This window comes from Tachyglossus aculeatus, chromosome 1 (assembly GCF_015852505.1).
Source record: "Tachyglossus aculeatus isolate mTacAcu1 chromosome 1, mTacAcu1.pri, whole genome shotgun sequence".
In the NCBI taxonomy this organism is placed as follows: Eukaryota; Metazoa; Chordata; class Mammalia; order Monotremata; family Tachyglossidae; genus Tachyglossus; species Tachyglossus aculeatus.
The window spans coordinates 137,361,516-137,376,327 of NC_052066.1; the positions used below are offsets into that span (position 1 = coordinate 137,361,516).

Here is a 14,812-nt window from a genome sequence, read left to right on the forward strand (position 1 = left end):
CGTTGAAAGGTTTCAACGTCTTCCTTTTTCATCATTACCCTTCCTTTGAAAACAGACAAAAAAGCCTAAAAAGCACCATTGGAGGAAAACTGTACCATGTGCGAGTTCTAAGGCTCCTCTGACCACTTCCTTGAACGAGGCAATGTCTTTCTCCCAAGCGCCGGACTGCATTTCACACTTGTGCGCCTTGGAGAGGTACTGGAGCACCTGCGGAGGAGGAAAAGCATAATGCTTTCAACAAAGCTCAGGCACGTGTGAGGATGTTGAATGATATCGAGTCCATTCGGGAAAGCGGTAATTCTGGGTTATAAGCTCCTTGTGGGCAGGGAACACGTCTATCAACTCTGTTGACAGATGCATAGTCCCTTAAAGCTCATCTCTGGGTTCCCTTTTATTCTCCATCTACACCCATTCCCTTGGAGAACTCATTGGCTCCCATAGCTTCACATACCATCTCTACGTGGATAATTCCCAAACCTACATCTCCAGCCCCCTCTTTTCTCTTCCTCTGCAGTCTCGGGGTTTCCTCCTGCATTCATTATAAGTCTGGGGCCCTCTTTCAAGTAAATTTTCCATTGAAAATGTCTTGAATCTTAGCAATGGCTACAATAATATATGTAATGGATATCTCCTGAAATGCTGTTAATGATGCTATAGGTCTCTGAGGTTTTTAAACGAAATGTGCAAAACTATGAAATGTTTAAGCAATGACTACAGCCTCATCGTTATTGCTATACTTAAGTCTATATATTATAACAAAACTTTTAATTATGCTTTCTGTGGCTCAACGTCACTTAGCATGCAATAGTTTTCAAGTTTAACAGCTGGTGATGCATAAGGGTTCCAAGAGGCATTGCCAATTACACTTTCTATAATTCAAGTATGTATTTTTTAATTCCCATTCTTTCTAATGCCCTTTTAGGTGAATGGAAAAAAAAATTTGCTTCTCTTCACATTTCTTCCAGATTTTAATTGCTCAAAACATACATATTTACTATTTATTTTGTCAGTGATGTGCTTCTAGCTTTAATTCTATTTATTCTGATGACTTGACACCTGACCACGTTATGTTTTTATTTTGTTGTCTGTCTCCCCCTTCTAGACCGTGAGCCCGTTGTTGGGTAGGGACCTTCTCTATATGTTGCCAACTTGTACTTCCCAAGCGCTTAGTACAGTGCTCTGCACACAGTAAGCGCTCAATAAATACGACTGAATGAATGAATGAATTCAGGATACCTCCACCTGAGCCCGGTGTGGGCAGGGATTGTCTCCCTTTATTGCTGCACTGTGCTTTCCAAGTGCTTAGTACAGTGCTCCACACACAGTATGTGCTCAATAAATGTGACTGACTGACTGAATGAATGCCCGCTGACACCTCACATTTAACATGACCAAAACAGAACTCTTCATCTTCCCAACCAAACCCTGTCCTCCCACTGAAGACAGCACCACCGTCCTTCCTGTCTCACAAGCCTGTAACCTTGGCATTATCCTCAACTCATATTTTCGATCTGTCATCGAGTCCTGTTGGTTCTACCTTCACAAAACTGCTAAAATCCACCCTTTCTTCTCCATTCAAACTGCTACGACACTGAACCAAGCACCAGTCCTATCCCACCTTACAGTACGGTGGAGTTGGTGGACATGATCCCTGCCCACAAGGTGTTTATTCATTCATTCAATCATATTTGTTGAGCACTTACTGTATGCAGAGCACTGTAGGAAGTACAAGTCAGCAACATACAGAGACGGTCCCTACCCAACAACGGGCTGAATATGTGCTTTCCTTCCAGGAAGCTGGGAGTCATTTTTATTTCCCCAACTTCCAATTTGAAGCAGAAGTTTATATAACATGTTACCTCTTAGGAGTGCATTTATTTTGGGGGGCTTCAAATTTTTGGTTTGTGTTCCTGTGGGTTGCTCTTTATTAAAGTGTTTGCGTCAGTGTTTCAGTCAGCTTTCTCGGGACCTCTTTTGTGGTGATGGGGAGGTCAATCATGGCAATGCCAATTTCTAACCTCTTGGGTCAAGCCACGGTTCACCAGCCGCTTAAAGCCCAGATTTGTTGCTGGAGTCGCGGCCCACTGAAAGATCTGTACGTAACTCTCATTGTCTCAGAAGTTTATACAACATGTTACCTCTTAATCAATCAATCATATTTATTGAGCGCTTACTGTGTGCACAGCACTGTACTAAGCGCTTGGGAAGTACAAGTTGGCAACATATAGAGACAGTCCCTACCCAACAGTGGGCTCACAGTCTAAAAGACTCTTAAGAGTGTATCTATTTAGGGGGGGCTTCATATTTTTGGTTTGTGTTCATGTGGGCTGCTCCCTATTAAGGTGTTTCAATCAGCTTTCTCGGGACATCTCTTGCCTGTGCTCCTCTGTACCCCAGTGGTGATGGGGAGGTCAATCATGGCAACGCTACTTCTGAACTCTTGGGTCATGCCACGGTTCCCCAGCTTCTTAAAGCCCAGATTTGTTGCTGGAGTCGCAACCCACTGAGAGATCTGTACATAACTCTAGTTGTCTTCCCACGCCTCTCCCATAGCTGACAGGTGGCCAAGATTTTGCCTGCCAAGCCGGGACTAGCAGCAGCCCAGGGACCCGGTGGTGAGCTGAGTAAACCCCGGGCGAATCGGGGGCATATCCAATGTGGTCTGCACTCTGGCATCTCCCTGCAAACTGAGCGGCCACATTCCCACTGACCAAGCCCCTGTCCCCCAATGGCAGGGGGCCTGGCCACAGGTGGGTGCCACTGGACACAGGCCTTGGAATCAGAGGACCTGGCTACTAATCCCGACTTTACTACTCGCCTGGTTTGAGACCGCGGGCAAGTCACTTCTCTGTACCTTCGTTTCCTCACCCGAAAAATGGGGATTCAATACCTCTCCTCCTTCCTAGACTGTAAACCCTGTGAAGGACAAGGACTACGCCTGACAGGATTAACTTGTATCTTTCCCAGTGATTAGAACATTACTTAATAATAATAATAATAATAATAATAATGGCATTTGTTAAGCACTTACTATGTGCAAAGTACTGTTCTAAGCGCTGGGGAGGTTGCAAGGTGATCAGGTTGTCCCACGGGCGCTCACAATCTTAATCCCCATTTTACAGATGAGGTGACTGAGGCCCAGAGTAGTTAAGTGACTTGCCCAAAGTCACACAGCTGACAATTGGCGGAGCCGGGATTTGAACCCATGAACTCTGACTCCAAAGCCCGGGCTCTTTCCACTGAGCCACGCTGCTTTGCCACATAGTAAAACAAATACCATCACTATTGTTTTTATTATCATTACTGCATCGCTTCCTTGCTAACCTCCCTGTCCCTTCCCACTCCACTCCATACTTTGCTTTGCTGCTCAGACCATTTTTCTAAAGAAACGTTCAGTCAACATCTCCCCATTCCTCAAGAGCCTCCTGTGGTTGCCCATCCACCTCCACATCAACCAGAAACTCCTTACTGTCGGTTTTAAAGCACTCAGTCACCTTGTCCCCTCCTATCTTACCTCTCGGATCTGCTATCACAACCCAGTAACCTCAGTTTGCTCCGCTATCACCAACCTACTCACTCTAAACTTGATCTTCGATCTCGCTGCTGACCCCTCACCCATGTCCTCCCTCTGGCCTGGAACTCTCTCCCCCTTCATATTTGACAGATCGTCACTTTCCACACCTTCAAAGCCTTACTTAAATCACATCACCTCTAAGAGACCACCTTCAACTAAGCCCTCATTTCACCTACTCTTTCTCCCTTCTGATTATCCTTGCTCTTGGATTTGTAAACTCTTGACATTCAACCCACCTTCTGCCTCACAGGATTTAAACATATCTATCTATCTATCTATCTATCTATCTATCTGTGTGTGTATACACACACACACATGCGTGCACACACACACATATTTGTAATTTATTTTAATACCTGTCTCCCCCTCTAATAATGATGGCATTTATTAAGCGCTTACTATGTGCAAAGTACTGTTCTAAGCGCTGGGGAGGTTACAAGGTGATCAGCTTGTCCCATGCGGGGCTCATAGTCTTCATCCCCATTTTACAGATGAGGTAACCAAGGCACAGAGAAGTGAAGTGACTTGCCCAAAGTCACACAGCTGACAATTGGCAAAGCCGGGATTTGAACCCCTGACCTCTGGCTCCAAAGCCCAGGCTCTTTCCACTGAGCCACCCTGCTTCTCTGGGCAGGGAACATATCTACCCACTCTGTTATATTGTATTCTCCTGAGCACTTACTACAGCGCTCTGCACACGTTAAGTTCTCAATGTATATTAGGCTTTACAGAAAGGACTCAGCTCCTTTAGAAGCAGTACCAGCTAAGATAGATGAAAAGGGAAAGATGTATTTCATCTTTGTTTAGACTGGGGGTGTTGGGAATATCAATCTAGAGGCACGAGGAGAGGGGCCTATGTTAGTGAGGAGTTAATGGACAGGCAGGGTTTAGCCCTGCCTTTGGGTGCCAGGATATCCTGGTTTTATAAAGCTTCTGTTAGTGAGGAGTTAATGGACAGGCAGGGTTTAGCCCTGCCTTTGGGTGCCAGGATATCCTGGTTTTATAAAGCTTCTGTTAGTGAGGAGTTAATGGACAGGCAGGGTTTAGCCCTGTCTTTGGGTGCCAGGATATCCTGTTTTTATAAAGCTTCTGACTCTATCTGCATTGCCAAGTCATCCTTTATGCTTTCTCAAATGCTCTCCCTCTTCCTCACCCACTGATTTGGAAATAACAATAATGTTATACAATTATAATGATAATAACAACGGGCGCTATCTACGTGAGTCCTGGGGTAGATACAGGACAAGCGGACAGAGTCCCTGCCTCACACGGGGCTCACAATCAAAGGGGAAGGGAGAAAGGGGGCTCACAATCTAAGGGGAAGGGAGAAAGGGGATACCCCAGAGCAACCACACTAGCTGGAGACCCCATTCTTCAAAGGGGGATTAGAGTGAGCAAGAAATTCCAACATGCCCAAGCTCACCAAAGGACCCAGACTATTACCGACAAGTCCTTGAGAACAAGGGCCTCTCACACAGCTGGGGCATACCTTGTCATTATCGTCCGGATGATCACTCTGACCGTTCCCGTACACTTGGGCGTACAGCCTCCAGATCTCCCCGTCACTCGTCACTCTTGACGTCACTCGGCCAAACAGCTCCTGCAGTTTCCCTTTCAGGCCGGCGGCCACGGCTCCGCTTCGCTCGGCCACTCCGTCCACCACCGCACGCACCAGGATTTTCAGGACCTTTACAGAGGATACGGAAAACGAACCGGTGGACTAGCCTGGAAATATGGGTCTCTGAAGGGTAAATTAAGAAGAACGGAGGAACTGCTCTTCCTCGACTGCACTTCCCAGTCCCAGATGTTCGAGGGTTTAGCAAATGCTGTCCCATGTAATCTGGGTCTAAACAGGGGTCATTTTTTTTTTCAAATTTCCTATAGTATTGGTTAAGGGAGTACCACGTTCCAAGCACTGGACTAAATGCTGGGGTAGATCAGGACACAGTCCGTGTCCCAAAGGAGGCTCACGGCCTTAGTCCCCGTTTTACAGATGAGGTAACTGAGGCCCAGATAAATTAAGTGGCTAGCCCAGGGTCACATAGGAGACAAGTGACGGAAGCAGCATGGCTCAGTGGAAAGAGCCCGGGCTTTGGAGTCAGAGGTCGTGGGTTCAAATCCCGGCTCTGCCACTTGTCGGCTGTGTGACTTTGGGCAAGTCACTTAAATTCTCTGGGCCTCAGTTACCTCATCTGTAAAATGGAGATTAAGACCATGAGCCCCGCGTGGGACAACCTGATCACCTTGTAAACTCCCCAGCGCTTAGAACAGTGCTTTGCACATAGAAAGCGCTTAATAAATGTCATTATTATTATTATTATTATTATAAGTGGTGGAGCCAGGATTAGAACCCAGTCCCATGCTCTATCCACTAGGCCATGCTTCTTCTTTGGTCTTGCCCAGGAACGGGAAACTGGAAACATTCTGTAGGGTTTTCCTGCCACACCTGGCCCATCTCCCCACCTGTTTCACTGACACTAGGATGCCAAAGGACGACTGCGACAGGGGATACAACCGAGGGCAGATGCTCCTCTATTCATTCATTCATTCAATCATATTTATTGAGCTCTTACTATGTGCAGGGCACTGTACTAAGCACTTGGGAAGTACAAGTTGGCAACATATGGAGACGGTCCCTACCCAACAGTGGGCTCACAGTCTAAAATAATAATAATAAATTATTATTAATAATAATTATTATTATAATTATTCCTCTAGAATAATAATAATAGTAGTAGTAGTAATAATAATGGCATTTGTTAAGCGCTTTCTATGTGCAAAGCACTGTTCTAAGCGCTGAGGGGATACAAGGTGATCAGGTTGTCCCACGTGGGGCTCCCAATAATAATAATAATAATAATGATGATAGCATTTATTAAGCGCTTACTATGTGCAAAGCACTGTTCTAAGCACTGGGGAGGTTACAAGGTGATCAGGTAGTCCCACGTGGGGCTCCCAATCTTAATCCCCATTTTACAGATGAGGTAACTGAGGCCCAGAGAAGTGAAGTGACTTGCCCAAAGTCACACAGCCGATAAGTGGTGGAGCTGGGATTAGAACCCATGACCTCTGACTCCCAAGCCCGGGCTCTTTCCACTGAGCCACGCTGCTTCCTTGCTTAATAATAATAACGGTATTTTTTAAGCGCTTACTACATGTCAAGAACTGTTCTAAGCGCTGGGGTAGATACAAGATAATCCAGTTGGACGCAGTCCCCGTCCCACAGTAGGGCTCTAGGGCTCAATCTTAATCCCATTTTACAGATGAGGGAACTGAGGCGCAGAGAAGTGAAGTGACTCGCGCAAGGATACACAGCAGTAAAGTGGCGGAGCTGGGATTACAACCCAGGTCCTTCCGACTCCCGGGCTCATGCTCTAACCATTAGGCCATGCTGCTTCGGGACACACCCAGAAGGATTTTACCAGGACTCTTAGAAAGAGAGTGGCTCAGGTTGAGCACCCAGCAGGCAAACAATCAATCAATCAATCAATCGTATTTATTGAGCACTTACTGTGTGCAGAGCACTGGACTAAGCGCTTTGGAAGTCCAAGTTGGCAACACATAGAGACAGTCCCTACCCAACAGTGGGCTCACAGTCTAAAAGGGGGAGACAGAGAACAAAACCAAACATACTAACAAAATAAAATAAATAGAATAGATATGTGCAGGTAAAATAAATAAATAGTAGGCTACCATCAGGGGACAGTGAACATTCATTTATTACTACTCCTATCAGTTAATCAATGGTATTTATGGAGTACTTACTGTGCGCTGAACACCGTACTAAGCCCTTGGGGGAGTATACTACGACAGAGTTGGTAGGTATAATTCCTGCCCACAGTCTTGAGGGGGAGACAAGGCAATAAATTCCAAATAAAGGAAATAATAGAGTATAAGGCTACGTACATGAGTACTGTGGGGTTGGGGTGAGTCTCCAAATGATGATGATGATGATGGCATTTATTAAGTGCTTACTATGTGCAAAGCACTGTTCTAAGTGCTCAAGGGGTGCCACAGACAAGTGTGTAGTCAAAGCAGAGGGGAAGGTGAAGAGAGGAAATAAAGGGCTTAATCTGGGGAGGCCTCTTGGACTATTACTAAGCTGGTAACGACCAGTAACAGGGGATAAATATTCTCTTCCCTTCCTCTGCCTCTTTTCTCCCTCTGTTATCTTTCCACTGTGCCTTTTATTCATTCATTGATTCATTCATTGATTCATTCAGTTGTATTTATTGAGCGCTTACAGTGTGCAGAGCACTGTACTAAATGCTTGGGAAGTCGGCAACATATAGAGACGGTCCCTACCCGACAACGGGCTCACAGTCTAGAAGGGGGAGACAGACAACAAAACAAGTAGACAGGTGTCAAAACCATCAGAATAAATGGAATTATAGCTCTGTGCACATCATTAATAAAATACATAGAGTAGTAAATATGTACAAGTAAAATGAGTCCCCTCAAAGCTCCAGCCCCCAAAGTTGCCACCTCTGGCTTCAAGTCGAGGCTCAGAGGGCGGAATGGGACAGATTTAATTATAACTTTCCCCGCCTTGGATTTCCAGGGTGGAATGGAATGGATAAGCGCAGCCCTAAAAGATAAGTTAAAAGGGTGAGTAGTGGATAAAAATAATTTTACATGGCTTTCTTGATTGACTGTTGAAAGGAAGAACGTCTATTCTATTCTATTTATTTTATTTTGTTAGTATGTTTGGTTTTGTTCTCTGTCTCCCCCTTTTAGACTGTGAGCCCACTGTTGGGTAGGGACTGTCTCTGTATGTTGCTAACTTGTACTTCCCAAGCGCTTAGTCCAGTGCTCTGCACACAGTAAGCGCTCAATAAATACGATTGATTGATTGATTGATTGATTGATAAGAATGTGTGTTGTTCGTATCAGCACCAGCAAAATCATAGTAACTGTGGCGTTTATCAAGCGCTTACTAGGTACCAAGCACTGTACTAAGCCCTGGTGGAGCTACAACAGAATCACGCTGGGCAGAATCCCTGTACTTCATTGGGCTCACAGTCTAAGTAGGAGGGAGAACAAACATTTAATCCCCATTTTACAGATGAGGAAACTGAGGTGACTTGCCCAGGGTCGCACAGCAGACAAGCGGTGGAGCCGGGATTAGAAACTAGGCCCTCTGACCCCGGGCCCGGGCTCTTTCCACTAGGACCTCGCTGCTTCTCGTAACTAAGGACCATTCCGACCGCAGGAAGCCCTGCCGAGACGCAGTCGCCACTCTGGATTCTACACGTCACCGGGAAAACCAGTTCCTGCTCCTGCTCCTAACATGTAGGATGATGACAGGCAGCAGAAGCAAAGAAAACCAAATTGGGCCTTGCCTTTTGTTTGCTCAAAGCGGCCCGGGCATTGAGTCTTCCTGTGCATTCTTGCCTGTACAACCCTGTGTGGATAGTTTGCCTTCTGAAAGCACTGGAGCATAAAGAAGAGGTAAACACAGACCCCTTGCTGTCCATCATCCCCTAATAACCTAGAACATTCCCTAATTGTTTTAAGGGATCGGCGCTATGTGGAAAGTTCCGGAATTAGCGGGTTTTGAACGGTCCCCTGCAGCCGCTAGCAACTCGGGCAAACAAAGCAGACTAAGTCACTCTGTCAGGTGGTATTCTTCGGCCTAATTAATACACAAAAGGCAGCATTTCTGGTCTAGTCAACTATTTCAGTTTTCACTGGTTCTTTGCAGTCACCTAGCTTAGCCTACCCAGGATCTTGTGTAACTGGTAATATTCCCCACGTAAATTTAAGTGCTTTTGTAAAGTGCCCAATCCACTGCTCTGAAAAATGAAATCCTGTGCCTCTAGCCCCCCAGAGCACATACCAATGGAATCAGGGGAAATTATTATTATTATTATTATTATTATTATTATTATTATAATGGCATTTGATAAGCACTTACTATCAAATGCAAGAAGCAGCGTGGCTCCGTGGAAAGAGCCCGGGCTTTGGAGTCAGAGGTCATGGGTTCGAATCCCAGCTCCGCCACGTGTCTGCTGTGTGGCCTTGGGCAAGTCACTTAACTTCTCTGAGCCTCAGTTACCTCATCTGTAAAATGGGGATTGACTGTGAGCCCCACATGGGACAACCTGATCACCTTGTATTCCCCCCCAGCGCTTAGAACAGTGCCTTGCACATAGTAAGTGCTTAACAAATGCCATTATTATGAGAAGCAGCGTGGCTCAGTGGAAAGAGCCTGGGCTTTGGAGTCTGAGGTCATGGGTTCAAATCCCGCCTCGGCCACTTGTCAGCTGTGTGACTTTGGGCAAGTCACTTAACTTCTCTGGGCCTCAGTTCCCTCATCTGTAAAATGGGGATGAAGACTGTGAGCCCCACGTGGGACAACCTGATCACCTTGTAACCTCCTCTGCGCTTAGAACAGTGCTTTGCACATAGTAAGCGCTTAATAAATGCCATTATTATTATTATTATTATTATTATTATTATTATTATTACTTACTGTGTGCAAAGCACTGTTCTAAGCACTGGGGAGGATACAAGGTGATCAGGTTGTCCCACGTGGGGCTCACAGTCTTAATCCCCATTTTACAGAGGAGGTAACCGACCTGAAAGCAGTAAAAAAGAGGGCAATTTCAAGACCCATTAGCCACCCAGACTGTCAAAAGCAGAGAAGGGCACCACATAGTAAGTGGTATTTAACAGACCTAAATTGAAATTTAATTTTTAAAAGAGGTGATTTCTCTGAACTTGGAACGATTTGTAGGCTAAGAAAAAGAGAAGGAGCCTTCCTGCAAATTGAAGGTAATGTAATTCACCCCTGAGAATGAATTCATTGAATCAAAATGTCCCTGTTAGAGTCGCAGGGGTTGGTTAAGGTACACGGCCCGAAGAAATAACAGTTAACCCAAAAGAAATATCAGTTAACTGATGTGATCAGAAATGTTATCATTTCTGTCGATCGAGAGGCAGTAGCATCTCAAAGCAAAATTCACTTTTCTGTCAAACTATTTACTCGGGAACTCAGAGAGCTTAACCACAAGTAAAAATACCAAACTCACCACCATTTAATTAAAAAGTATTTATAAAATTAACACGGTCCCTTGCAGACTTGAAAAACTTGGAGGAGATAACAGTAAGTTCGTTATGAGTAGGGAATGTGTCTGTTTAGTGTGATATTGCACTCTCCCAAGCACTTAGTACAACGCTCTGCACACAGTAAGTGCTCAATAAATACGATTGACTGACTGACTGAAAATGTGTCAAGAGCTGGAATTCACTTGGTTTTCCTAAGTCTGTGTTCAACCTACTGAGAGCTCACCTCCTCCAGGAGGCCTTCCCAGACTAAGCCCCCTTTTTCCTCTCCCCTCCCCATCCCCCCGCCCTACCTCCTTCCCCCTCAACACCTGCATATATGTTTGTACAGATTTTTTACTCTATTTATTTTACTTGTACATATTTACTATTCTATTTATTTTGTCAATGATGTGCATCTAGCTTTACTTCTATTTCTTCTGATGACTTGACACCTGACCACATGATCTGTTTTGTTGTCTGTCTCCCCCTTCAAGACTGTGAGCCTGTCGGGTAGGGACCGTCTCTATATGTTGCCAACATGTACTTCCCAAGAGCTTAGTACAGTGCTCTGCACACAGTAAGCGCTCAATAAATATGACTGAATGAATGAATGAATCTGGCTCCCTATTCACAGCCAGAGGTGTTTAGGAACTGAAATGCCCATAACCCTAAGCAATCTGGTATTACAAGGAGATCATCATCATCATCATCAATCGTATTTATTGAGCGCTTACTATGTGCAGAGCACTGTACTAAGCGCTTGGGAAGTACAAACTGGCAACATATAGAGACAGTCCCTACCCAACAGTGGGCTCACAGTCTAAAAGGGAGAGACAGAGAACAAAACCAAACATACTAACAAAATAAAACAGAATAGATATGTACAAGTAAAATAAATAAATAAATGAATAAATAGAGTAATAAATATGTACAAACATATATACATATATACAGGAGATAGAAAAGAAGGTATTTGGTATGTTGAAGGGAGTGAATTAGCCTCATACGGTAAGAAGCTTTGTGACAACCAGGAAAAACACTAGGAAAAACATTCTCCCAGAGTGAAGCGAAAGTAAGTAATTTTCTCCTTCCTCGGTGACTGTGCTTAGTATCATTTGGGGGTCACTCCAGGGCAAGCTACTGGGCAAGCACTAGGCCAGGGGCCTCTGGCCACTAATCTACTTGTCCAAAGGAGAAGTGGTGCTTTGGGGAAGGACAGGCGGGACAGCAGTCACGCCTGTGGCTGGAAGGAGGAAGGTTATTTTCCCTCTACGGTTCCCTGGAACTGATGCACCCTGAGAACTCAAATGGGAGCCAAGAGGATCTCTGAAAAGTGCTACTGCAAAGAGGGTGGGCAGCCTAGGCCGCTTTTCACGATGCCACCCTGAAGGGCAGGGGACTTCAACGTGGTGGGCCATGCTTTTATCCCACCCCCTCCCTCCACACTCTCATTCCCCAGCCCATCTTGGCCAAACCCCCACACCCCTTTTCTCCGGATCCCAACTACTTCAGCAGCTGCCACCTCCGAACCCACGGCTCCTGTTGGCCCTGGAATCACGGATGCGCGCGCACGCACAGAGAAGCAGCATGGCCCAGTGGAAATGGCATGGGCTTTGGAGTCAGGGGTCATGGGTTCAAACCCCGCCTCCGCCACCTGTCAGCTGTGTGACTTTGGGCAAGTCATTTAACTTCTCTGGGCCTCAGTGACCTCATCTGTAAAATGGGGATGAAGACTGTGAGCCCCCCGTGGGACAACCTGATCACCTTGTAACCTCCCCAGCACTTAGAACAGTGCTTTGCACATAAATGCCATGATTATTATTATTATTAGTGTGTGTGTGTGTGTGTGTGTGTGTGTACGTGTGTGTGCACGTGCCTGTGGGTGAGCCAGATGCACATAGTAAGCGCTTAATAAATGCCATTATTATTATTATTATTATTATTATGTGTGTGTGTGTGTGTGTGTACGTGTGTGTGTGCACGTGCCTGCGGGTGAGCCAGAGACGACGGGAGGAAAGGTCAGAGCTGAAGCTGGGCCAGGGCCAGGGCGTGACTACCAACTCTGTTGTATTATACTCCCCCAAGCGCCCAATAAATACCTCTGATTGACTGACTGACTGACCCAGCAGGCTGTCCTGGGGAAGGAGAAGTCTTCACAGAGGGTAATGAAGGAATGAATCGCAAAATGTAGGGCTGGCAGGGGTTGGAAAGTGAAGTGTGAGCTTCCTGCTACACCTCAAGTGATGCCACTTTGGAACAGAACTAACTGTAGGTGGGCACTGTACTAAGCGCTCAGCCTTGTAAAAAGGGTGTATGGTGGTGCCAATGTGGTCCCTGAATTCTGCCCCTTTCAACCTTCAGAAGTGTAAGTAAAACTCATCTGCAATGTCTTTTAATCTTCTCCACCCTTAGAACAGAATGATCTTGTCTAGGGAAAATTTACAATTTCCTCAACAGAAGTAATAATAACAGTGGCATATATTAAACACCTACTATGTGCAAAGCACTGTTCTAAGCGCTGGGGAGGTTACAAGGTGATCATGTTGTCCCATGGGGGGCTCACAGTCTTACTCCCCATTTTACAAATGAGGGAACTGAGGCCCAGAGAAGTGAAGTGCCTTCCCCAAAGTCACACAGCTGACAATTGACGGAGCCGGGATTCGAACCCATGACCTCTGACTCCAAAGCCCGGGCTCTTTCCACTGAGCCACGCACAATTCACAAGTTATCCATACTCCTCTAGGGAGTGGCCTCATGTATAGCAAAGAAGACTGAGGACAGGGAGGAACTTACTAGCATTCTTCAGGAGAGTCCTTGGGTCAAAAATAAAAAATATGATGTCAACCATCGCTACCCACCCCTGCCTTTAATCACTAAGGAGTGATTCTGCCCACACCCGCCAGAAACTCTAACCTCACTACCAGCACCCTGTGATCAACTCTATTTCAGGCTTCTGACAGATCTAACACAGTCGGCAAGGATGGCTCTTCATAGTCTAGTTTTGAGCATCTGATAAAGTCTGCCTCAGCCCCGCTGGTCTGAAAACAGTCTGACAGAAGAGGATCATCATCATCATCAATTGTATTTATTGAGCGCTTACTATGTGCAGAGCATTGTACTAAGCGCTTGGGAAGTACAAACTGGCAACGTATAGAGACAGTCCCTACCCAACAGTGGGCTCACAGTCTAAAAGGGGGAGACAGAGAACAAAACCAAACATACTAACAAAATAAAATAAATAGAATAGATATGTACAAGTAAAATGAATAAATAAATAAATAGGGTAATAAATATGTACAAACATATATACATATATACAGGTGCTGTGGGGAAGGGAAGGAGGTAAGATGGGGGGGATGGAGAGGTGTGTCTCCGATCGAGACACACCTGCAATTACTCAGCCACCATTTCAACATTTCTCCCACAAAAGAAAGGGGCAAATAAGAGTCAGGATTACCTAAAATGTTAGTCCTGAGAGGATTCTTTCGCCAAATAGTTGGAGGAGAAAGACACAAGGTATAGCATTCCTACGACTGAATAGCAGAAATAGTGCATTTGTTAAGCACTTTCTATTTGCTAAAATACAAGGTTAACAGACTGGATACAGCCTTCATAAGTGCAGGTTAAGATAAGAAGCAGCGTGCCCTATGGATAGAGCCCAGGCCCGGGAGTCAGAAGGACCTGGATCTTAATCCCGGCCTCATCACTTGTCTGCTGTGTGACCTTGGGCAAGTCGCTTCACTTCTCTGTGCCTCAGGTACCTTATCTGTAAAATGGGGATGAAGACTGTGAGCCCCATGTGGGACAGGGACTGTGTCCAACCTGATGAGCTTGTATAAGTGCTTAACTAATACCATCAAGAGTCAGAAATAGTCACAGTCATGGTAAGGTAGGTGTATTCACCCAAGTGCTAAGGGCTACTGGTGAAAGGACAGGGCCTGGAAAGATGGAGATCAATCAGAGAACGCCTCCAAGGAGGTGGTTTTCAGGAGAACTTGAAGCTAGCTCTCTTCCTCCCTTCAAGGCCCTGCTGAGAGCTCACCTCCTCCAGGAGGCCTTCCCAGACTGAGCCCCTTCCTTCCTCTCCCCCTCGTCCCCCTCTCCATCCCCCCCATCTTACCTCCTTCCCCTCCCCACAGCACCTGTATATATTTATATATGGTTGTACATATTTATTACTCTATTTAT

General features: G+C 45.6%; 1 protein-coding gene across 1 annotated transcript in view; it reads right to left on the minus strand.

Annotated features, from left to right (window-relative positions):
* TTC27 (tetratricopeptide repeat domain 27) overlaps nt 1-14,812 on the minus strand; it is a 264,277-nt gene that overhangs the window by 9,563 nt on the left and 239,902 nt on the right. Inside the window, 2 exon segments of the mRNA XM_038747964.1 lie at nt 96-207; nt 5,064-5,261. Of these exon segments, the coding sequence (XP_038603892.1) occupies nt 96-207; nt 5,064-5,261 (310 nt within the window).